This window comes from Ylistrum balloti, unplaced genomic scaffold (genome assembly GCF_031769215.1).
Source record: "Ylistrum balloti isolate Yb309-2 unplaced genomic scaffold, AGI_CSIRO_Ybal_v1 Utg370852, whole genome shotgun sequence".
In the NCBI taxonomy this organism is placed as follows: Eukaryota; Metazoa; Mollusca; class Bivalvia; order Pectinida; family Pectinidae; genus Ylistrum; species Ylistrum balloti.
The window spans coordinates 19,279-45,227 of NW_026782489.1; the positions used below are offsets into that span (position 1 = coordinate 19,279).

A 25,949-nucleotide genomic window follows, 5' to 3' on the forward strand; every position below is an offset into this window, starting at 1 on the left:
ATTGCATTTAACGGCACATCTGCCCTCTTGGAAACATTGAGTATCAAATTAATGCCACACACATACAAAGGTCAATATGTATCACACAAACCTCAGGACACGCAACATTTGTCAAAATATCAAGTATCAAAATCACACAATCATATGTACAAGCATTGCACATGATCTCACTCACGCGACTCGTTGACATTTTCTTGTTATGAACCTGTAAAAGATACACTTATGCCTCTATCATGTTTTTCAAATTTAAATGTAAGCATTTTTGATGTACACATGTAACAATTTTTGATATTCCAATGATCATACAATTAACCGTTTTTCAGGTACTAGCTTGTAATACATTCAATCCTTGCTTATGTGTAATATATTTATAACCCTGTCTTGTGTGTTATATATTTAACTTCTCTCATGTGTAATACATATAACCCTCTCTTGTGTAATACATCAAACCCTCGTTTGTCATATATTTACCCTCTCATGTGTAATACATTTAACACTCTTGTGTGTAATACATCTAACCCTCTCTTGTGTAATACATCAAACCCTCTTGTTTGTCATATTTACCCTCTCATGTGTAATACATTTAACACTCTTGTCTGTAATAATTTAACCTTCTCTCGTTTGTAATATATTTAACCCTGTCTGATGTATGTGTGTACATGTGTTCTACACCTGTAAATCAGAGACCAGAGTAAGTGTATATTTAACCCTGTCTGATGTATGTGTGTACATGTGTTCTACACCTGTAAATCAGAGACCAGAGTAAGTGTATATATAACCCTGTCTGATGTATGTGTGTACATGTGTTCTACACCTGTAAATCAGAGACCAGAGTAAGTGTATATTTAACCCTGTCTGATGTATGTGTGTACATGTGTTCTACACCTGTAAATCAGAGACCAGAGTAAGTGTATATTTAACCCTGTCTGATGTATGTGTGTACATGTGTTCTACACCTGTAAATCAGAGACCAGAGTAAGTGTATATTTAACCCTGTCTGATGTATGTGTGTACATGTGTTCTACACCTGTAAATCAGAGACCAGAGTAAGTGTATATTTAACCCTGTCTGATGTATGTGTGTACATGTGTTCTACACCTGTAAATCAGAGACCAGAGTAAGTGTATATATAACCCTGTCTGATGTATGTGTGTACATGTGTTCTACACCTGTAAATCAGAGACCAGAATAAGTGTATATATTTGTTTTTCTACTATGAATGATTAAATTTTGTCATTGCCAAGTAAATAGCAATATAAACCTAGAATATATTAAACCCTGTCACTACCAGCAAACATGAAATCATATCAATTTAATGTCACTAGAAACATTTAGAAGTATATGATATATAATCCACACATTTAAAATTGTCATATAATAGTTTAAACATATAAATGTATCACAAAAATAATTAAGCATCAAATCATTGATGCTTATGTCCATGACTTTGACCTTTACTAATTTCCTCTACAAAGAACGGGAGATTTAAATCCATGTTTAACAAGAATTATGATTATTCAACACCCAATATCACAAATTTATCAAACTAAAACAAGGCATTATACAGACCTATCCCTTTCACACAAACATGTCACACTCACATTTAACACATCCCGCACAACATGTGTCATGCACGTACACACCACACACGCAAAAAAACCCCATCACATGCTCATAAACTTCACACTTGTGTCTGTGTGACAAAAAAAAGAAAGTCCTGGAACCATCAGGGACCAGTGCCTCCTCAGCTATAGGCGATATTTTGATGATTCTTGAGCATGGTGACCTTTTGGAGAATGTAGTTTTAAATAGAAGATGAGATAACAAGTTAAAACATAAATTTTTTTCCGAAATGTTACTTAAATTTTTATCTATAGGTTTTGAACAATTAAAGTAAATATCATGTAAAGTTGGAGAAATCCTCAGTCCTCACTGATTCGGTGGGATCTGTGCTTTATCTTGTACAACAATTAGATCACAACTATTGCACACATGTAAGATATGATTTATAATCAGTAAACTACACTCCTGTAAAAATTAACGTTAACCCTATCAACCTTTGATTCTGTGACCTCTACTACTATTACCTGTAACAAAAACCTATGCTCCTTTAAATGAATACCCATACACCTGTAACAGTTACCTACACACCTGTAGTCTTTGTTTCTGTAATATTAACTACGTTCCTTTAAACAGATGCCTACACTCCTATAGTATCTGTTCCTGTAACAGTAACCTACGTTCCTTTAACTGGATGCCTACACTCCTACAGTATCTGTTCCTGTAACATTAACCTACGTTCCTTTAACTGGATGCCTACACTCCTGTAGTATCTGTTCCTGTAACAATAACCTACATTCCTTTAAACAGATGCCTACACTACTATAGTATCTGTTCCTGTAACAGTAACCTACGTTCCTTTAACTGGATGCCTACACTCCTACAGTATCTGTTCCTGTAACAGTAACTTACGTTCCTTTAACTGGATGCCTACACTCCTGTAGTATCTGTTCCTGTAACAGTAACCTATGTTCCTTTAACTGGATGCCTACACTCCTACAGTATCTGTTCCTGTAACAATAACCTACATTCCTTTAACTGGATGCCTACACTCCAATAGTATCTGTTCCTGTAACAGTAACCTACCTTCCTTTAACTGGATGCCTACACTCCTACAGTATCTGTTCCTGTAACAGTAACTTACGTTCCTTTAACTGGATGCCTACACTCCTGTAGTATCTGTTCCTGTAACTGTAACCTACGTTCCTTTAACTGGATGCCTACACTCCTACAGTATCTGTTCCTGTAACATTAACCTACGTTCCTTTAACTGGATGCCTACACTCCAATAGTATCTGTTCTTGTAACAGTAACCTACGTTCCTTTAACTGGATGCCTACACTCCTACAGTATCTGTTCCTGTAACATTAACCTATGTTCCTTTAACTGGATGCCTACACTCCTGTAGTATATGTTCCTGTAACAGTAACCTACTTTCCTTTAAACAGATGCCTACACTTCTATAGTATCTGTTCTTGTATCAGTAGCCTACGTTCCTTTAACTGGATGCCTACACTTCTATAGTATCTGTTCTTGTATCAGTAGCCTACGTTCCTTTAACTGGATGCCTACACTCCTGTAGTATATGTTCCTGTAACAGTAACCTACCTTCCTTTAACTGGATGCCTACACTTCTATAGTATCTGTTCCTGTAACAGTAACCTATGTTCCTTTAACTGGATGCCTACACTCCTACAGTATCTGTTCCTGTAACATTAACCTATGTTCCTTTAACGGGATGCCTACACTCCTACAGTATCTGTTCCTGTAACATTAACCTACATGCCTTTAACTGGATGCCTACACTCCTGTAGTATATGTTCCTGTAACAGTAACCTACGTTCCTTTAAACAGATGCCTACACTCCTTATTTCCCTAACAAGGTTGTTTATTTGCCAACACTCACTCAATGTCTGTACATAACACAGATAAAAAGCTAGGGACTACAACTAAAGATTGCTAGACAGTTTACTTACATAGCATGGCACAGATATTGGATATATGCTGAGTGGTACAGATTTCTACTGAACAAACAAGAATCTCAATGGCAAATAAATAACTGCAAAATTGTCTACCCTAGATTGGGGCCTCTGATGGCCTGACTAGACAGAACAAAGAACAACTCATTAACAGACAATCTAACAATACATTTACAGCAAGATTTCGTAAAATCCTCACTGTCATTATAATACTGTAGAACAATGTCCTTTCCTGTGTGAATTTTGTTATTGAAAAAAAAACCATTAAAACACCGTATAATACAGCTTGTTTCCGAAAACATCATATGGTATAATACAGTCTGTTTACAAAAAATATTAAAAGCCTCGAACTTGATTTTGCAAAAAAAAAAAAAAACAAAAAACAAAAAAAATGGCCATGAAAAAAAGTAGGATAAGAGTAAGCCATGAGAAGAGGTTCAGTAGTGATATTTGTTGTCATTCTACTGAACTGTAATGGATAAGAGTGGGGTTGTTCACAGGTGCATGCTTATAGCTGGATAAATACAGACGGACTTATTTGTAACATAATTATGTTTCTTAAAAGTTTACTACAGAGTACCTAATACAAACAATATAAAAAATGTACTTAAATTAGGGGGGAAAGTCACAAAGTACTTCTGGGATAGGGGAATGTTTGATGGAGAGTGGACTTAAACAGATCTCAGGAAAGGGTCTAACAAAAGTGAAATTATAGGAACAAGTGCAACGTATTTACAAAGGGAGGTAACAGGGATAATTAAAAGAGCAGACAAAATTTAATTTTTTTAACAGGCGATAAAGGAAGTGAAGTGAAATATAGTAACTCAGTACATAAAGCAACAACTGATGTGTGAACATCTGATGGTCAATATCATGGGACTAGGGAGCTCTGCATGAATGCTGACTACAGCCTCTCCAATCTGGAGCTGACTACTCTCCAATCTGGAGCCGACTACAGCCTCTCCAATCTGGAGCCGACTACAGCCTCTCCAATCTGGAGCCGACTACAGCCTCTCCAATCTGGAGCCGTCTCCAATCTGGAGCCGACTACAGCCTCTCCAATCTGGAGCCGACTACAGCCTCTCCAATCTGGAGCCGACTACAGCCTCTCCAATCTGGAGCCGACTACAGCCTCTCCAATCTGGAGCCGACTACAGCCTCTCCAATCTGGAGCCGACTACAGCCTCTCCAATCTGGAGCCGACTACAGCCTCTCCAATCTGGAGCCGACTACAGCCTCTCCAATCTGGAGCCGACTACAGCCTCTCCAATCTGGAGCCGACTACAGCCTCTCCAATCTGGAGCCGACTACAGCCTCTCCAATCTGGAGCCGACTACAGCCTCTCCAATCTGGAGCCGACTACAGCCTCTCCAATCTGGAGCCGACTACAGCCTCTCCAATCTGGAGCCGACTACAGCCTCTCCAATCTGGAGCCGACTACAGCCTCTCCAATCTGGAGCTGACTACAGCCTCTCCAATCTGGAGCCGACTACAGCCTCTCCAATCTGGAGCTGACTACTCTCCAATCTGAAGCCGACTACAGCCTCTCCAATCTGGAGCCGACTACAGCCTCTCCAATCTGGAGCCGACTACAGCCTCTCCAATCTGGAGCCGACTACAGCCTCTCCAATCTGGAGCTGACTACAGCCTCTCCAATCTGGAGCCGACTACTCTCCAATCTGGAGCTGACTACTCTCCAATCTGAAGCCGACTACAGCCTCTCCAATCTGGAGCCGACTACAGCCTCTCCAATCTGGAGCCGACTACAGCCTCTCCAATCTGGAGCCGACTACAGCCTCTCCAATCTGGAGCCGACTACAGCCTCTCCAATCTGGAGCCGACTACAGCCTCTCCAATCTGGAGCCGACTACAGCCTCTCCAATCTGGAGCCGACTACTCTCCAATCTGAAGCCGACTACAGCCTCTCCAATCTGGAGCCGACTACAGCCTCTCCAATCTGGAGCCGACTACAGCCTCTCCAATCTGGAGCCGACTACAGCCTCTCCAATCTGGAGCTGACTACAGCCTCTCCAATCTGGAGCTGACTACAGCCTCTCCAATCTGGAGCCGACTACAGCCTCTCCAATCTGGAGCTGACTACTCTCCAATCTGGAGCTGACTACAGCCTCTCCAATCTGGAGCCGACTACAGCCTCTCCAATCTGGAGCCGACTACAGCCTCTCCAATCTGGAGCCGACTACAGCCTCTCCAATCTGGAGCTGACTACAGCCTCTCCAATCTGGAGCTGACTACTGCCTCTCCAATCTGGAGCTGACTACTCTCCAATCTGGAGCTGACTACAGCCTCTCCAATCAAAAGCTGACTACAGCCTCTCCAATCAAAAGCTGACTACAGCCTCTCCAATCAAAAGCTGACTGCTGAACTCTAAGTATACAAAACTGCCAACAAATGACTACTAATGCACCATTCTACATTATCAACAGGACATCAGCCCTGTATCTATTCTTCTTCTGATAGATATGCAGTTTATCAAAGCTTGTATGTCCACAGTAAAACTTGTTTTACAGATCATAACAAAGAGTAAATGCTTTCGACCAATCAGTTTGTTAATATGTTACTCATCTCAAGCTCTGTAAGTGATTTGCTAACAGATCAAGCCTCATCATCACTTACTTATTTACATGTGAAATTTACAATTTATAAATGCTGAGAATTTGTTATTTTAACAAGTGAAGAAAGTACTGACAGACTAATTACGAAAACCTTCTGACATTTAAATTCTAACAGAGCTGACAAGCCTTGCACAACTAGATTATCAATGGCGTTAAAAGGTTTGTTAGAAACTTTGTATCTATGTATCTATTTTGATAGAAATACAAAAACAACATGCTGAAGAGCATTGAAAATGCTCTTAGCATAAAAACCAAATAAACAAACAAAAAAACAAAACAGAATTGTCATTGATACACTGGGAACTTGATGACCTAAAATTGTTTTCTGATTCTATCCTACATTTGATAACTCTTTGTGTAGATAGGTTTCAAACGGCAGACATATTTCTAAAAAATAATTTGTGGTAACGAGATACTGGTACAATTTCTCTTGTGATACAAAATTTTAGATATAGACTTCAACTTTGATTATATCATTTGTGGGGTAGAAATGTTGGTTGGTAAATACCCAGTATTAATGTCTACAAGACTTGATATTTTAATGTTTACAGTGCAGCATACACTGTGATGATGACATTTACACTGGGCTTACACCCAGGAGTCACATTATAAAAACTGTCTGCGATCTCCAGTTGTTAAATTGATAATCCTCGTAACAATGATGCTTCTAGCACAATGTGGAATTCATCTAGCGTGCCAAGGATGTGTACGAGGTAGTTGGTAAGGCTAGGGTCACGGAAGAAAGAATGCTCCTCAAACATAGTCGCTGTCACAGGCGTGTTGGCAATCAGGGGAAGCATTTTCTGTATCACATGGTCCCTGTGGAGATAAAACAAATTATACATGGGTGGTTACCGTTAGTAACATGATATTTTACATGGGTGGTTACCGTTAGTAACATGATATTTTACATGGGTAGTTACCATTAGACAGAATGATATTTTACATGGGTAGTTACCATTAGACAGACTGATATTTTACATGGTTTGTTACCATTAGGCAGACTGATATTTTACATGGGTAGTTACCATTAGACAGACTGATATTTTACATGGTTTGTTACCATTAGGCAGACTGATATTTTACATGGGTAGTTACCATTAGACAAACATATTTTACATGGGTAGTTACCATTAGACGGACAGATAATTTACATGGGTAGTTACCATTAGACAGACAGATATTTTACATGGGTAGTTACCATTAGACAGAATGATATTTTACATGGGTAGTTACCATTAGACAGAATGATAATTTACATGGGTAGTTACCATTAGACAGAATGATAATTTACATGGGTAGTTACCATTAGACAGACAGATATTTTACATGGGTAGTTACCATTAGATGGACTGATATTTTACATGGGTAGTTACTATTAGACAGACAGATATTTTACATGGTTTGTTACCATTACATGGTTTGTTACCATTAGACAGACTGATAATTTACATGGTTTGTTACAATTAGACAGACTGATAATTTACATGGTTTGTTACCATTAGACAGAATGATATTTTACATGGGTAGTTACCATTAGACAGACAGATATTTTACATGGGTAGTTACCATTAGACAGACTGATAATTTACATGGGTAGTTACCATTAGACAGACTGATAATTTACATGGTTTGTTACCATTAGACAGACTGATAATTTACATGGTTTGTTACCATTAGACAGACTGATAATTTACATGGTTTGTTACCATTAGACAGACTGATATTTTACATGGTTTGTTACCATTAGACAGACTGATAATTTACATGGTTTGTTACCATTAGACAGACTGATAATTTACATGGGTAGTTACCATTAGACAGAATGATGTTTTACATGGTTTGTTACCATTAGACAGACAGATAATTTACATTAGACAGAATGATAATTTACATGGTTTGTTACCATTAGACAGACTGATATTTTACATGGTTTGTTACCATTAGACAGACTGATATTTTACATGGTTTGTTACCATTAGACAGACTGATATTTTACATGGTTTGTTACCATTAGACAGACAGATATTTTACAGGGTTTTTTATACTGATAATCACCTGATGCCCACACAAACAAAGATCTGGAACTTTCCATCCTTGCCAACAGTCTCGGCTGCACTATTGATCTTACTAAGGATGTTACAGAAGAGCCAGTATCCAGCCTTGGCTCCTTCTGTCATGGGACGTCTCACTTCTCCACTCAGTACACACTCAAAATGGCCTTTCACCTTCTCTGTAATATAATGTAGTACCATTCATCAACAAGATGTAATAAAAGTTACAGTAATAAAAATTTTCAAGATGGCCATCACGCCACAGTACATATGATACTTTCTTTTAATGAGTATCAATGTTAAATGACATTTACTGGAAAAGTGCAGGGACCTTTCATTTTATAGATATCCTGGGGATATACAACATGAAAAAATCATCCTTTCTTATCCATAACTTACAACCTGTAGAAAATACATTCCTTACATCTGCACCTGACCTACCTAGATAATCACATAACTGGCTGATGACATCAGTAAACTAGACATGACTTACCTAGATAATCACATAACTGGCTGATGACATCAGTAAACTAGAACATGACCTAGATAATCACATAACTGGCTGATGACATCAGTAAACTAGACATGACTTACCTAGATAACCACATAACTGGCTGATGACATCAGTAAACTAGACATGACCTACCTAGATAATCACATAACTGGCTGATGACATCAGTAAACTAGACATGACCTACCTAGATAATCACATAACTGGCTGATGGCATCAGTAAACTAGAACATGACCTAGATAACCACATAACTGGCTGATGACATCAGTAAACTAGACATGACCTACCTAGATAATCACATAACTGGCTGATGGCATCAGTAAACTAGAACATGACCTAGATAATCATATAACTGACTGATGACATCAGTAAACTAGAACATGACCTAGATATTCACATAACTGGCTGATGACATCAGTAAACTAGAACATGACCTAGATAATCACATAACTTGCTGATGACATCAGTAAACTAGACATGACCTACCTAGATAATCACATAACTGGCTGATGACATCAGTAAACTAGACATGACCTACCTAGATAATCACATAACTGGCTGATGGCATCAGTAAACTAGAACATGACCTAGATAACCACATAACTGGCTGATGACATCAGTAAACTAGACATGACCTACCTAGATAATCACATAACTGGCTGATGACATCAGTAAACTAGAACATGACCTAGATAATCATATAACTGACTGATGACATCAGTAAACTAGAACATGACCTAGATATTCACATAACTGGCTGATGACATCAGTAAACTAGAACATGACCTAGATAATCACATAACTTGCTGATGACATCAGTAAACTAGACATGACTTACCTAGATAATCACATAACTGGCTGATGACATCAGTAAACTAGACATGACTTACCTAGATAATCACATAACTTGCTGATGACATCAGTAAACTAGACATGACTTACCTAGATAATCACATAACTGGCTGATGACATCAGTAAACTAGAACATGACCTAGATAATCATATAACTGACTGATGACATCAGTAAACTAGAACATGACCTAGATAATCATATAACTGTCTGATGGCATCAGTAAACTAGAACATGACCTAGATAATCACATAACTGGCTAATGACATCAGTAAACTAGAACATGACCTAGATAATCACATAACTGGCTGATGACCTCAGTAAACTAGAACATGACTTACCTAGATAATCACATAACTGGCTAATGACATCAGTAAACTAGACATGACTTACCTAGATAATCACATAACTGGCTGATGACATCAGTAAACTAGAACATGACCTAGATAAATACATAACTGACTGATGGCATCAGTAAACTAGACATGACCTACCTAGATAATCCCAGATGAAGAACTTGTTCCTGAAGAGTCTTGAGGACCTGAAGCCACTCTGGAATACCAGCTCCATACAGTGTACTAATCCTCTGTCTCCACAAAGCAGGAATGTCAGACTACCTCGCTACAAAAACATTTATATCAGTCAATGTTTATACCGATTTTATACGTTATTTATCAAACTTTAAACTTAAGATAAAAATTTGATAGTAATAACTGTTTGTCTGATTTATAATTTGAATAATTGAATTCAAAATGATGACTGTTACATGTAACTACGAATATGTAAAGGATGAAATATATCAAGAATATATGTGTCTCAGAATCACTACCAGTACAGTGGTGTGTCCCAGAACCACTACCAGTACAGTGGTGTGTCCAAGAACCACTACCAGTACAGTGGTGTGTCCCAGAACCACTACCAGTACAGTGGTGTGTCCCAGAACCACTACCAGTACAGTGGTGTGTCCCAGAACCACTACCAGTACAGTGGTGTGTCCAAGAACCACTACCAGTACAGTGGTGTGTCCAAGAACCACTACCAGTACAGTGGTGTGTCCCAGAACCACTACCAGTACAGTGGTGTGTCCCAGAACCACTACCAGTACAGTGGTGTGTCCAGGAACCACTACCAGTACAGTGTACCACTACCAGTACAGTGTGTGTGTCCCAGAACCACTACCAGTACAGTAGTGTCCTGTGTCCCAAAACCACTACCAGTACAGTGGTGTGTCCCAGAACCACTACCAGTACAGTGGTGTGTCCAAGAACCACTACCAGCACAGTGGTGGCCTGTGTACCAGAACCTCTACCAGTACAGTGGTGTCCTGTGTCCCAGAACCACTACCAGTACAGTGGTGTCCTGTGTCCCAGAACCACTACCAGTACAGTGGTGTGTTCCAGAACCACTACCAGTACAGTGGTGTCCTGTGTCCCAGAACCACTACCAGTACAGTGGTGTGTCCAAGAACCACTACCAGTACAGTGGTGTGTCCCAGAACCACTACCAGTACAGTAGTGTCCTGTGTCCCAGAACCACTACCAGTACAGTGGTGTGTCCAAGAACCACTACCAATACAGTGGTGTGTCCCAGAACCACTACCAATACAGTGGTGTGTCCCAGAACCACTACCAGTACAGTGGTGTGTCCCAGAACCACTACCAGTACAGTGGTGGCTTGTGTACCAGAACCTCTACCAGTACAGTGGTGTGTCCCAGAACCACAACCAGTACAGTGGTGTCCTGTGTCCCAGAACCACTACCAGTACAGTGGTGTGTCCAAGAACCACTACCAGTACAGTGGTGGCCTGTGTACCAGAACCTCTACCAGTACAGTGGTGTGTCCCAGAACCACTACCAGTACAGTGGTGTCCTGTGTCCCAGAACCACTACCAGTACAGTGGTGTGTCCAAGAACCACTACCAGTACAGTGGTGTGTCCCAGAATTCACTACCAGTACAGTGGTGTGTCCCAGAACCACTACCAGTACAGTAGTGTCCTGTGTCCCAAAACCACTACCAGTACAGTAGTGTCCTGTGTCCCAAAACCACTACCAGTACAGTGGTGTCCTGTGTCCCAGAACCACTACCAGTACAGTAGTGTCCTGTGTCCCAAAACCACTACCAGTACAGTGGTGTGTCCCAGAACCACTACCAGTACAGTGGTGTGTCCAAGAACCACTACCAGTACAGTGGTGGCCTGTGTACCAGAACCTCTACCAGTACAGTGGTGCGTCCCAGAACCACTACCAGTACAGTGGTGTCCTGTGTCCCAGAACCACTACCAGTACAGTGGTGTGTTCCAGAACCACTACCAGTACAGTGGTGTCCTGTGTCCCAGAACCACTACCAGTACAGTGGTGTGTCCAAGAACCACTACCAGTACAGCGGTGTGTCCCAGAACCACTACCAGTACAGTGGTGTGTCCCAGAACCACTACCAGTACAGTAGTGTCCTGTGTCCCAAAACCACTACCAGTACAGTAGTGTCCTGTGTCCCAAAACCACTACCAGTACAGTGGTGTCCTGTGTCCCAGAACCACTACCAGTACAGTGGTGTGTCCAAGAACCACTACCAGTACAGTGGTGTGTCCCAGAACCACTACCAGTACAGTGGTGTGTCCCAGAACCACTACCAGTACAGTAGTGTCCTGTGTCCCAAAACCACTACCAGTACATTAGTGTCCTGTGTCCCAAAACCACTACCAGTACAGTGGTGTCCTGTGTCCCAGAACCACTACCAGTACAGTAGTGTCCTGTGTCCCAAAACCACTACCAGTACAGTGGTGTCCTGTGTCCCTGAACAACATCACACTTACTATGGACCATACAACATTTCCTTTAATTAACATTAGCATAAATTTCTCTACCAAGGTTTCAACATAATCGTGACTATTTACAAAGAAGAGTTAACAGGAATATGACATCAGATGTTTGTACAGCTCATATTTTATCATTACAATCAGTAAACATTCCATAAAAACGGATGTGATATCTGGGACCTGGATGTTTTAGCTGAGTAAATTCTAGTTGGAATGAAAAATGATTTCACCAATAGAAAGAAGCCATCTTGCAACTGTTAATATCGTGAAAATTGATATTTGACTAATATTTTCTTTTTCCAATACCTGCCTACCAAAGGAATATTTTAATATCAATTAACAACCCTAATCTATACTTATCAATGTTGAATAGTTTCTAATACTGGGTTATATCAAATGGTGTATTGCAATTTAATTTCGTTTAGATACAATCCAATCTTTTGAAATTCAAACAAATCAAAAGCTGTATAATTGAGTATGACCTCACCTCTTTCTCAGGCTTGTAGTAATGTTTCACTAGATTGTTGACAGCATGGCCAAGCATTTCTTGTATCATCGGAATTTTCAAATCTTGAAAAACAATACAGACAATAACAATATATATCATTAAATTTTTAATATTTAAAGTTACAACAATTAACCACACAAATCATGGCATCAATGAATGACCTATAATCGATCTATTGATAAAAAACTGACCAATATATTCATAACCGTCCTTAAAAATCTCAGTTTACAGTTTAAAATGAGGTCAAGAGGGCCTGCATCCCTCAACTGATTTTATCTGTAGTAACATTAGAGAGGTTTCCCTCAGCTTTGTCGTCATTGAATGGGAGGGGAACAATAAACAGCTGATATCAGGATGGTAGACATGTACTTACTCTGATCTGAGGACTTCTTCGGTGAGTTGGGTGACATACTCCTAGGCGACGTGGATGCCATCACAGCTAGGTCCAGTCCTGTAAGGTAAAGTCATGTAACAACATGATACACCAGTTTATACAACATACAAATCCAACTCAATCCAAAGGTTCAAAGATTATACAACAGCACAGTGACAAATATAACTCAGTTAAAATTATAGAAACCAATATATCTACTAACTATAAGGAGTGGATACTGGTGGTCTAACATCACTTCATCTCACTATGTTTCTTCAACAAGACAAGAAACAAAAGATGTCTATAGATAACATACTAATTACACAGTTAAGACAGCCAGTTTATTATTACCATCCATTTCTGAAGTTTTAGGGAGAACTTCTGCCACTAGGAGGCGCTCTGTACTCCCATCATCCACACCCTTTCCTAGCCATCGGCCACAATTAAACCTGAAATACACAAAAACAAAACAGAAATATCAGCATTTATATAAAAAATTATGCAAAGGAAGTCAATCATTTGTGTCTAGTTTAATCAAACTTGGTTTAAAGAGCATATCACTCTAAATAAACTGTTTATAAAGACAACATTTAACTCCAAAAATTGACCAAAATGAAAAATAAATCCCAAGTGCTCAACTGCCTAATATATACTGGTCATGTGTACCATACATCATAAAATCTGTCTTCTGATAGCAAGGAGTATCATAGGGTATAAAATCTGTCTTCTGACTTACTTACAAGGAGTATCATAGGGTATAAAATCTGTCTTCTGATAGCAAGGAGTATCATAGGGTATAAAATCTGTCTTCTGATAGCAAGGAGTATCATAGGGTATAAAATCTGTCTTCTGATAGCAAGGAGTATCATAGGGTATAAAATCTGTCTTCTGACTTACTTACAAGGAGTATCATAGGGTATAAAATCTGTCTTCTGACTTACTTACAAGGAGTATCATAGGGTATAAAATCTGTCTTCTGACTTACTTGTAAACATGTCCTGTGAGGTCATTGCGTACCAGGACATAGTCAACAAGCCATCGAGGTGTCATACCACTGTTGTCATGGCCAATCCTTAATGTTGTTAATACACCAAGGTTCTTATGCTGAAAGGAAAAACAAATTTTTGGTACAGGACAGTTAACTGGTGTTGACCTTTAAAACGAATAATTGATAAATGGTTCTGACACTCCTACAGAAGTTTGTATATGACAACATTTTTGTAGTCTTTGTACAAGGGTATCAGTGATTCTCTATCTATATAACCCACTTTAAGGATAATGGCATGTTTTAATAATGAAATTCTTAAAGTTTGTTTCTAACCCTTCCTTGATGAAATTCACACCTTTTTAGTGAAAATTTCCAATCATTGCCCACCCCCTACTTTTAAGATAATACCTATTCTAGTACTGTAAATTCCCTAATACTTATATTTCATTAACTTACTTCTTTAGAATTATCAGCGACTACATGAATCTGTGATCAGTGATCTAAAAATTACTTTAAATTCACAAATGATGGGCTGATAGATATATGGACTCTGATATCAGTGAATGAATCAGCACAAATGTCATCATTTCTGTACAAATAATCCTGAGAGATTTGAATTCAAGATTATCTCCTCTTGCGTATAAATGTCAAAATAAACCCCACATGAAATATGTGATTAACAGTAACCACCTAATCCCACATGAAATATCAGTGTTTAACAGTAACCGCCTAATCCCACATGAAATATAAGTGTTTAACAGTAATCGCCTAATCCCACATGAAATATCAGTGATTAACAGTAACCACCTAATCCCACATGAAATATCAGTGTTTAACAGTAACCACCTAATCCCACATGAAATATAAATGTTTAACAGTAATCGCCTAATCCCACATGAAATATCAGTGTTTAACAGTAATCGCCTAATCCCACATGAAATATAAATGTTTAACAGTAACCGCCTAATCCCACATGAAATATAAATGTTTAACAGTAATCGCCTAATCCCACATGAAATATAAATGTTTAACAGTAATCGCCTAATCCCACATGAAATATCAGTGTTTAACAGTAATCGCCTAATCCCACATGAAATATAAATGTTTAACAGTAATCGTCTAATCCCACATGAAACATAAATGTTTAACAGCAATCGCCTAATCCCACATGAAATATAAGTGTTTAACAGTAATCGCCTAATCCCACATGAAATATAAATGTTTAACAGTAATCGCCTAATCCCACATGAAATATAAATGTTTAACAGTAATCGCCTAATCCCACATGAAATATAAATGTTTAACAGTAATCGCCTAATCCCACATGAAATATCAGTAATTAACAGTAACCGCCTAATACCACATGAAATATAAATGTTTAACAGTAATCGCCTAATCCCACGTGAAATATAAATGTTTAACAGTAATCGCCTAATCCCACATGAAATATCAGTGATTAACAGTAACCGCCTAATCCCACATGAAATATCAGTCATTAACAGTAACCGCCTAATCCCACATGAAATATAAGTGTTTAACAGTGATCGCCTAATCCCACATGAAATATAAGTGTTTAACAGTAATCGCCTAATCCCACATGAAATATAAATGTTTAACAGTAACCGCCTAATCCCACATGAAATATAAATGTTTAACAGTAATCGCCTAATCCCACATGAAATATAAATGTTTAACAGTAATCGCCTAATCCCACATGAAATATCAGTGTTTAACAGTAATCGCCTAATCCCACATGAAATATAAATGTTTAACAGTAATCGCCTAATCCCACATGAAATATAAATGTTTAACAGTAATCGCCTAATCCCACATGAAATATCAGTAATCGCCTAATCCCACATGAAATATAAATGTTTAACAGTAATCGCCTAATCCCACATGAAATATAAATGTTTAACAGTAACCGCCTAATCCCACATGAAATATCAGTGTTTAACAGTAATCGCCTAATCCCACATGAAATATAAGTGTTTAACAGTAATCGCCTAATCCCACATGAAATATCAGTGTTTAACAGTAATCGCCTAATCCCACATGAAATATCAGTGTTTAACAGTAATCGCCTAATCCCACATGAAATATCAGTGTTTAACAGTAATCGCCTAATCCCACATGAAATATAAGTGTTTAAGAGTAACCGCCTAATCCCACATGAAATATCAGTGATTAACAGTAACCGCCTAATCCCACATGAAATATAAGTGTTTAACAGTAATCGCCTAATCCCACATGAAATATAAGTGTTTAACAGTAATCGCCTAATCCCACATGAAATATCAGTGTTTAACAGTAATCGCCTAATCCCACATGAAATATCAGTGTTTAACAGTAATCGCCTAATCCCACATGAAATATCAGTGTTTAACAGTAATCGCCTAATCCCACATGAAATATCAGTGTTTAACAGTAATCGCCTAATCCCACATGAAATATAAATGTTTAACAGTAATCGCCTAATCCCACATGAAATATCAGTGTTTAACAGTAATCGCCTAATCCCACATGAAATATCAGTGTTTAACAGTAATCGCCTAATCCCACATGAAATATCAGTGATTAACAGTAACCGCCTAATCCCACATGAAATATCAGTGTTTAACAGTAATCGCCTAATCCCACATGAAATATCAGTGTTTAACAGTAATCGCCTAATCCCACATGAAATATAAGTGTTTAACAGTGATCGCCTAATCCCACATGAAATATCAGTGATTAACAGTAACCGCCTAATCCCACATGAAATATCAGTGTTTAACAGTAATCGCCTAATCCCACATGAAATATAAATGTTTAACAGTAATCACTTCAGTGATTATTAGAAGGAATACCATAACTAACCTCAAGGTTGAACTCTAGGAGACCTTTTGGTATCTCTGTGACCCCAGTTTCTCCAGCCTGGCCCGCCAGGTTGATCCAGGGGTTAGCACTCGTTGTAGAACATCCAAACTTAGGACAAGGATAGATGAGGATTTTGTAAGGGACCACTGAAAAGACAGACAACAGTTGATGATAAAAGGGAGTCTCCACCCTGTAGTTGACGTGTATCAATAGGGAGATGGAGGAATACATTTCTTTTGATGTCACTTTTTTTTACGTTTTATTGATTATAGAATGAGTTGCTTGGTCTGGAACAGGTCACTAAAAATCCATGTCTCTTGCCATCACTTGGCCTTGTCTACTAGACTAAGTGTTAAGGTGATAGGACGGGGTGACCTGCAACTCACTGTAAGGGGTAGATTGATCAGGGAATATCTATTTTGAGATAACAGCCAGTCATACAGGCAGGACCTTTGGCCAAGAGATTGCCAGTATGTCTAACCCTTGTTACCTGGGCCATACTTGTGTCTACCTCTTGTTACCTGGGCCTTACTTGTGTCTACCTCTTGTTACCAGGACCTTACTTGTGTCTACCTCTTGTTACCTGGGCCTTACTTGTGTCTACCTCTTGTTACCTGGGCTATACTTGTGTCTACCTCTTGTTACCTTGGCTATACTTGTGTCTACCTCTTGTTACCTGGGCAATACTTGTGTCTACCTCTTGTTACCTGGGCTATACTTGTGTCTACCCCTTGTTACCAGGACCTTACTTCTGTCTACCTCTTGTTACCTGGGCCTTACTTGTATCTACCCCTTGTTACCAGGACCTTACTTGTGTCTACCCCTTGTTACCAGGACCTTACTTGTGTCTACCCTTTGTTACCAGGACATTACTTGTGTCTACCCCAGGTAACCAAGACCTTACTTGTATCTGCCCCAGGTAACCAAGACCTTACTTGTGTCTATCCTTTGTAACCAGGAACTTACTTGTGTCTACCCCTTGTAATCAGGACATTACTTGCGTCTACCCCTTGTTACCAGTTCCTCACTTGTGTCTACCCCCTGTAACCAGAACCTTACTTGTGTCTACCCCTGGAAACCAAGACCTTACTTGTGTCTACCCCTTGTTACCAAGACCTTACTTGTGTCTACCCCATGTAACCAGGACCTTACTTGTGTCTACCCCTTGTTACCAGGACCTTACTTGTGTCTACCCTTTGTTACCAGGACATTACTTGTGTCTACCCCAGGTAACCAAGACCTTACTTGTATCTGCCCCAGGTAACCAAGACCTTACTTGTGTCTATCCTTTGTAACCAGGACCTTACTTGTGTCTACCCCTTGTAATCAGGACATTACTTGCGTCTACCCCTTGTTACCAGTTCCTCACTTGTGTCTACCCCCTGTAACCAGAACCTTACTTGTGTCTACCCCTGGAAACCAAGACCTTACTTGTGTCTACCCCTTGTTACCAAGACCTTACTTGTGTCTACCCCATGTAACCAGGACCTTACTTGTGTCTACCCCTTGTAACCAAGACCTTACTGGTGTCTACCCCTTGTAACCAGGACATTACTTGTGTCTACCCCTTGTAACTAGGACATTACTTGTGTCTACCCCTTGTTACCAGGGCCTTACTTGTGTCTACCCCATATAACCAGGACCTTACTTGTGTCTGCCCCTTGTAACCAACACCTTACTTGTGTCTACCTCTTATTACCTGGGCCTTACTTGTGTCTACCCCTTATTACCAGGACCTTACTTGTGTCTACCCCATGTAACCAAGGCCTTACTTGTGTCTACCCCTTGTTACCAGGACCTTACTTGTGTCTACCCCATGTAACCAGGACATTACTTGTGTCTACCCCTTGTTACCTGGGCCTTACTTGTGTCTACCCCTTGTTACCAGGACCTTACTTGTGTCTACCCCTTGTTACCAGGACCTTACTTGTGTCTACCCCTTGTTACCTGGGCCTTACTTGTGTCTACCCCTTGTTACCAGGACCTTACTTGTGTCTACCCCTTGTTACCAGGACCTTACTTGTGTCTACCCCTTGTTACCAGGACCTTACTTGTGTCTACCCCTTGTTACCTGGGCCTTACTTGTGTCTACCCCTTGTTACCAGGACCTTACTTGTGTCTACCCCTTGTAACCAAGACCTTCCTTGTGTCTACCCCTTGTTACATCTACCTTACTTGTGTCTACCCCTTGTTACCAGGACCTTACTTGTGTCTACCCCTTGTAACCAGGGCCTTGTGTCTTCTCCTTGTTACTAGAACCTTACTTGTGTTTGTGAAGCTGTTGGTGAAGCAGGAGTAGTCTACAGCATTCAGAGACAGGAGATGATACAAAAACTGTTCCCTCTCATCTTCACATCTCAGGAACGCATACCGCTTATAGAGACTTCTGTAAATATATCAGGAACGCATACAATTTATCTAGACTTCTGTAAATATATCATGATCTTATACCGTTCACAAAATAAACCATTAACACTATCATGAGATTGCCCAATGAATTAAATCTCACTAACCTTAGAAGCTCAGCATTGCTAAGTAAGATCTTGAGGTGGGCAGACAGAACTTTCTTCTCTAGTGCTAATCTCACCCAGGCACGAGCATACCCAACATCAGTCCGGATCTCAGTCATCTGCTGGACCTTTCTGTAAAGAGAAACAGCAATCTGTAGCTTTTAATGTGTAAAACAGAAACCTAGGTATGACCTTAGTGAATAAAATCTCTAATCTAGTCTAAGATCAAATTAATGAGACTCAATGGGTCTGTGTCATCCACTGTCATTCAGTGCTGTTGACAAACAAATCTGTGATCTACACTATGGTTAAAGAAAAATTCAAATTAACTAAATAACAAGCAAGCAACAACCAAAACACTACAAGATATGTAACTTTGTTTAAAGTTTTTTTTATTTAGTTCGAATTTACACTAAGGTGGCAATGGACAAAACATTGCATCATGACACAAAATATTGCTCTTGCACTTTGGGCTGTAAGATAAGTGTCTGGAAGACATCCAGTATGCCAACAAATACTGACTATTGGAGGCAAGACAGACACTGATGATTGGAGGCAAGACAGACACTGATGACTGGAGGCAAGACAGACACTGACTATTGGAGGCAAGACAGACACTGATGATTGGAGGCAAGACAGACACTGATGATTGGAGGCAAGACAGACACTGACTATTGGAGGCAAGACAGACACTGACTATTGGAGGCAAGACAGACACTGACTATTGGAGGCAAGACAGACACTATCTATTGGAGGCAAGACAGACACTGACTATTGGAGGCACGACAGACACTGACTATTGGAGGCAAGACAGATACTGACTATCAGAAGTAAGACAGACACTAACTATTGGAGGCAAGACAGACACTGACTATTGGAGGCAAGACAGACACTGTCTTTTGGAGGCAAGACAGATACTGACTATCAGAAGTAAGACAGACACTAACTATTGGAGGCAGGACAGACACTGGCTATTGGAGGTAAGACAGACACTGACTATTGGAGGCAAGACAGACACTATCTATTGGAGGCAAGACAGACACTGACTATTGGAGGCAAGACAGACACTGATGATTGGAGGCAAGACAGACACTGACTATTGGAGGCAAGACAGACACTGATGATTGGAGGCAAGACAGACACTGACTATTGGAGGCAAGACAGACACTATCTATTGGAGGCAAGACAGACACTGACTATTGGAGGCAAGACAGACACTGACTATTGGCGACAATACAAACACTAACTATTAGAGGCAGGACAGACACTTACTATTGGAGGCAAGACTTTGCCATCAATTTTCAGATCAGTAGCACAAGTGGAACTAAAGAAGAATTTTAAAATTCAAGATGGTGGCCATATTGGATTTCACATCAACCCGAAAAATGACAATTCTTGGTCAGGGGCATCTTAGAATCATTTCAGGCATTTCAACTGAATTTCACTGTTGGAACTTAAGAAGTTTTAAATGTAAAAAGTTCATTTATGCATGCCATGTCATGACGGCTATAGGTCATCATGACCTTTCAGGCAAGATGGCTTCAAAATTGCTAAAAAACAAAAAGAAGAGCCGCTAATTGTTTCTACAATGCTCACCTTAAAGCAAATGTAATTGATGAGGGAAGTGGAATAAGGGAAGGTAACTCTAATTGTTTCTACAATGCTAACCTTAAATCAAATGTAATTGATGAGGGAAGTGGGTTCAGGGTAGGTAACTCTATCTAATTGTTTCTACAATGCTAACCTTAAATCAAATGTAATTGATGAGGGAAGTGGGTTCAGGGTAGGTAACTCCAATTGTTACTACAATGCCCACCTTAAATCAAATGTAATAGATGAGGGAAGTGGGTTCAGGGTAGGTAACTCTATCTAATTGTTTCTACAATGCCCACCTTAAATCAAATGTAATAGATGAGGGAAGTGGGTTCAGGGTAGGTAACTCTATCTAATTGTTTCTACAATGCTCACCTTAAATCAAATGTAATGGATGAGGGAAGTGGGCTCAGGGTAGGTAACTCTATCCGCCCTGTGCTACCTTTACGACGGTGAGTTTTACGTTCCAGTGAGCGAGTTCCATCTGTGATTGACATCCCGGACATATCTGTAAAGAAGAAGGTATATTATGTTAGTACCGAGTATAAACATGGACTAGTGACACTACACAGTTATACTGCATATATCAACTGCTCATCTCTCTCTCTCTCTCTCTCTATATATATATATACACTTAAATCTTAAAATGATAAATAAGTTGTACATCAAGAAGGTTATAATTATAATGAATGGATAAGTGGTCATTGTTCATGTAAGAGAATGTACCAACAGTTTATCTAACACAACACCAAAATATGAGGAAAGAACCTACACATATACAAATCAGAGTATACAGATCTGGTCATGTGACAAATCATCAAGTATACAGATCTGGTCATGTGACAAATCATTATGTATACAAATCTGGTCATGTGACTTATGATTGCATTATCAATCTAAATATAGATATCAATCAGCAGGTTATATCTAATATCTTCACAAACATTTAAACAGCAGTTATTCTACAGTATTTAGAACTACAGACATTCAATCTATTCTTGTAAATACACTAACAGTATATATTTGAGTATGAATCCATGCTTAGCCAGTACTACAACATAACAGATCAATGGTGGTTTAAAGGCTAAAAAAGTTGTATATCTGTTCACACACACATGCAAGATGGATCTGATCTGAGTAAATATATATCTGGAGGTCACTCCTTCAACATAAAAGGCAACATTCACAACTTTAGCTATCTAATACTAGTAGACGTTTCACACAGAAAGTTTACATCATGCTGGTTATTGACAAAATTTACTACTGATAGGTTTAACATTTAAAAAGCAATGCTTCCGAAAATGTGCCCGAGTTCTCAATCTACAGCTGATAATGATGATACGCTAAAGAAACCTTTATGGTAGAAAAGCTGGATGTTCAAGGGAAGTCATGCTATGGAAACAGTAGAAATGTTTCAAAAATAAAATTACACAACATCATAATGAAGTTCAACTACAAAGTTGGTAGGACGATGCAAAAATTAAACAGAAAAACGAATCGATAAAATAAATTGACATGTAAATAACATAGAATGTGTAGACATGAAGCTGTTCACAAGGTGCATGACAGCCATAGATTAATACACATTTGTTCTGTGTAACAGAGACAATTTTTCAGCACCCTGTTATAGAGTTATAACACAAAGCTATTTTACAGTCATCATATTCACATCAAAATGTATTGAATCAGAATTCCAATAAGAATTTGAAATGAGATGAAATCCTGATGCTGTCACTGCTTATATGATGACAGCTGCTGTGGCAGATTCTTAAAGGATGATGGTAGAACCAGCATCCGGTACAATATTATCGTCATCATAACAAATGAAACAACACTATGTAATCATTTCCCCCGGGTGCCTCCTGAAACTTAAGTGCCAAAATCTACAAGAACTTTTTTCAGCCAAATTATTCAAAAGCATGCAAGCGAAGAATATTCTATAAGAAAAACAAAAAGTATGCAAAATGAACGAACTGAAAGCAAATTGAAGTATGCCACTATTAAAAACAAAATATTTCTGAAATGGTAAAATGTAACACCAAGAAAAAGCGGATGAATTTCTAATGAGGCAAAGTAAGGGTAAAATGTATCATGTACACAACTAGACATGATGTGTGACAACTGAGTACAAGGCCACAATCACAGGACAATACAAGCTGATGATACCGGAGTGACGTACATGTATTCTGATACCGCCTACGCAGGACACACCATGCCATAGCTAGTGGGGCCGCAAAGGAAATCAGGTTACAGCATTAGTTCAGGAGGCCCCAAACAGGGAAAAATGATTGTAGTAATATATAGATTATAGCTTCTAATGAGGCCCCAAACAAGGAAAAATTATTACAGTAATATATAGTTTTATAGCTTCTAATGAGGCCCCAAACAGGGAAAAAATATTACAGTAAATATACAGTTATATAGATTCTAATGAGGCCCCAAACAGGAGGAAAATGACAACAATGACATCAAGTTATAGAGCTTTTAATGAAGCCCCAAACAGGGAAAAAAATTATAGTTATATAACTACTAATGAAACCATTAGGAGACCCCTATCTGTAGGTGAAATGGAGAATCAAAAACTGTCTGAGGAGTCTTGTTGACAAATCCTAACAACAAAAATCACTTATAATATTAATTCATTATCTTACAAAAAATAACACAAGTAGAATTTTGTTGACATCCAAGATATACAACTTTTACTGTTTACTAGTACTTCACAGGCACAAATGATCTCCCCCCCAAAAAGACAAGTTTACTTATTACTCTCTTAAAACAGTTCACTTATTATTCCCTCAAACAAGCTGAATTATTACTCCCTTAAAAATTTTACGAACTATTTCTCAAATAAGTTTACTTATGCGTACTTGTCAAATTGATGATATAGTGTTGTTCAACATAAATAGCGAGAACATGATTAGCACTTAAGAAGAAATTGCTGTGGTGATATAAGTCAGAAAGAGGCTAGCTTTACTGTGTGTACAGCCTACAGGTGATGTGAACACGAAAAAAAGATCAACTGACCAATGGTCAGTGAGGTCTGGCCATCAAATTGGAGTTCCATATCACCAGATCAATGTTAATTTCCTGTCTTATATATCAGATTGACAGAAAGATAAGCAGATATCTGTATACCCCCTCTCTTCATTACAGGGTAGAGAGGGGAGATTATAAATGTACTGCTATGTCAAAAGTTATAGTTGTCATAGTTGGTAACATAGCCTCAAAAAATGGCTACATATATATATACATTTATTAGATTATTGGATATGTTGTCTTCATGAAAACAGATTGATGCTATACATTGTCTACACTTTCAAAATATTGACAGTACACAGTACAGATAAAAGTTACAGTGATATGGTGTTGGAGCTCGTTCTGACGAGGACTGTACTTACTACAGATCGACAGATACACATCAACAACAGACGACAATTCCGCCTGGTTCATGGCCAACTCCGACTTATCTTCTGGAGCAAATAGTATTTCTACGTGTGAGCACAAATACCTGAACACCTACCACCTGACAGTTTGTTTTGTGTAGGTCTAGGGCGACCTTGTTTTCATATCATATTACCCCAAATGGTACCCCAAATGGTACATATTACTTCAAATGGTATATATTACCCCAAATGGTATATATTACCTCAAATTGTACATATTACACCAAATGGTACATATTACCCAAAATGGTACCCCAAGTAGTACATATTACCTCAAATGGTACATATTACCCTAAATGTTACCCAAAATGATACATATTACCCCACATGGTACCTCAAATGATACATATTACCTTAAATAGTGCAAATTGTACTCATAATGCACATTATCCTTAAATTGCCTATTTCATCCATTATGCACATTATTCTATGAATACATATTGGCCCCACAATGAATATTATTCCTATAGAACATCCCCATAACATTAAAAAAACATGAATTAAGAACGCTAAGAAATACAGATATTCTAGAATAATAATAAGTACACATATATGATATCATCAGCAGATTATTTCATTAATGATGATGAATCATTAGCTATAATGGTTACAATGTTCTATATGTACAAGAATATAACTAAATACTATCCCAGGAAATCATCATCTTCCTAAGTGAACCTTTCAAACACTCCTTACTGGTCACATGACATTTTAATTTGAAATATGGTCTTAATAGAAAGAAGGTGTAGGTAATATACTTTAAATATAATGAGTGATATTTACGAAAGTAAATCTACAAACCAAACATTCTACGTCACAACTCAACCAAATCATACAGAAATAAGGTAAAAAGAAATAGAAAGTTAATGAAATAATTCATATATGTTTTATATACACGAGCATGCATCATCTGTAAGCTGTTGTAACACTTGACAAAATACATCGCAGTATTAAGGATAGCCAACATGTCCACCCCATTTGATACATCAGAGTAGTAGTAAACTCATTCTGTGTAGTGGTGTAGATATGTACCACATCATATCAATCCATTATCGTGAATGGGAACACAATTTGAGAATTATTTTGTATTTGATTCGCTCATTCAAATCACAATCATGCACTTGCACTATAGATTCCCTCTGTCCAAGAGAGACAAGTGATATTTATCATTTAATAATTGTTATTTTTGAGGGACATGATGTCCAATTCTGCAGATGTTACAGGGGATCTTAAAATCTTAATATCACATTACTCATCATGAAAATCAATGA

General features: G+C 38.5%; 1 protein-coding gene across 1 annotated transcript in view; it reads right to left on the bottom strand.

Annotated features, from left to right (window-relative positions):
- Window positions 1-6,454: 6,454 nt before the first annotated feature.
- The window catches only part of LOC132559085 (DENN domain-containing protein 5B-like), a 50,822-nt gene continuing 31,327 nt past the window's right edge, over window positions 6,455-25,949 (bottom strand). The window contains exons 12-22 of the mRNA XM_060223695.1: window positions 21,611-21,743; window positions 19,646-19,774; window positions 19,397-19,518; window positions 17,133-17,278; window positions 14,271-14,389; window positions 13,637-13,734; window positions 13,286-13,363; window positions 12,892-12,974; window positions 10,083-10,209; window positions 8,231-8,405; window positions 6,455-6,991 (exon numbers count right to left, since the gene is read on the bottom strand). Of these exons, the coding sequence (XP_060079678.1) occupies window positions 6,808-6,991; window positions 8,231-8,405; window positions 10,083-10,209; window positions 12,892-12,974; window positions 13,286-13,363; window positions 13,637-13,734; window positions 14,271-14,389; window positions 17,133-17,278; window positions 19,397-19,518; window positions 19,646-19,774; window positions 21,611-21,743 (1,394 nt within the window). The 3' untranslated portion in view covers window positions 6,455-6,807. The remainder of the gene's footprint in view (window positions 6,992-8,230; window positions 8,406-10,082; window positions 10,210-12,891; window positions 12,975-13,285; window positions 13,364-13,636; window positions 13,735-14,270; window positions 14,390-17,132; window positions 17,279-19,396; window positions 19,519-19,645; window positions 19,775-21,610; window positions 21,744-25,949) is intronic.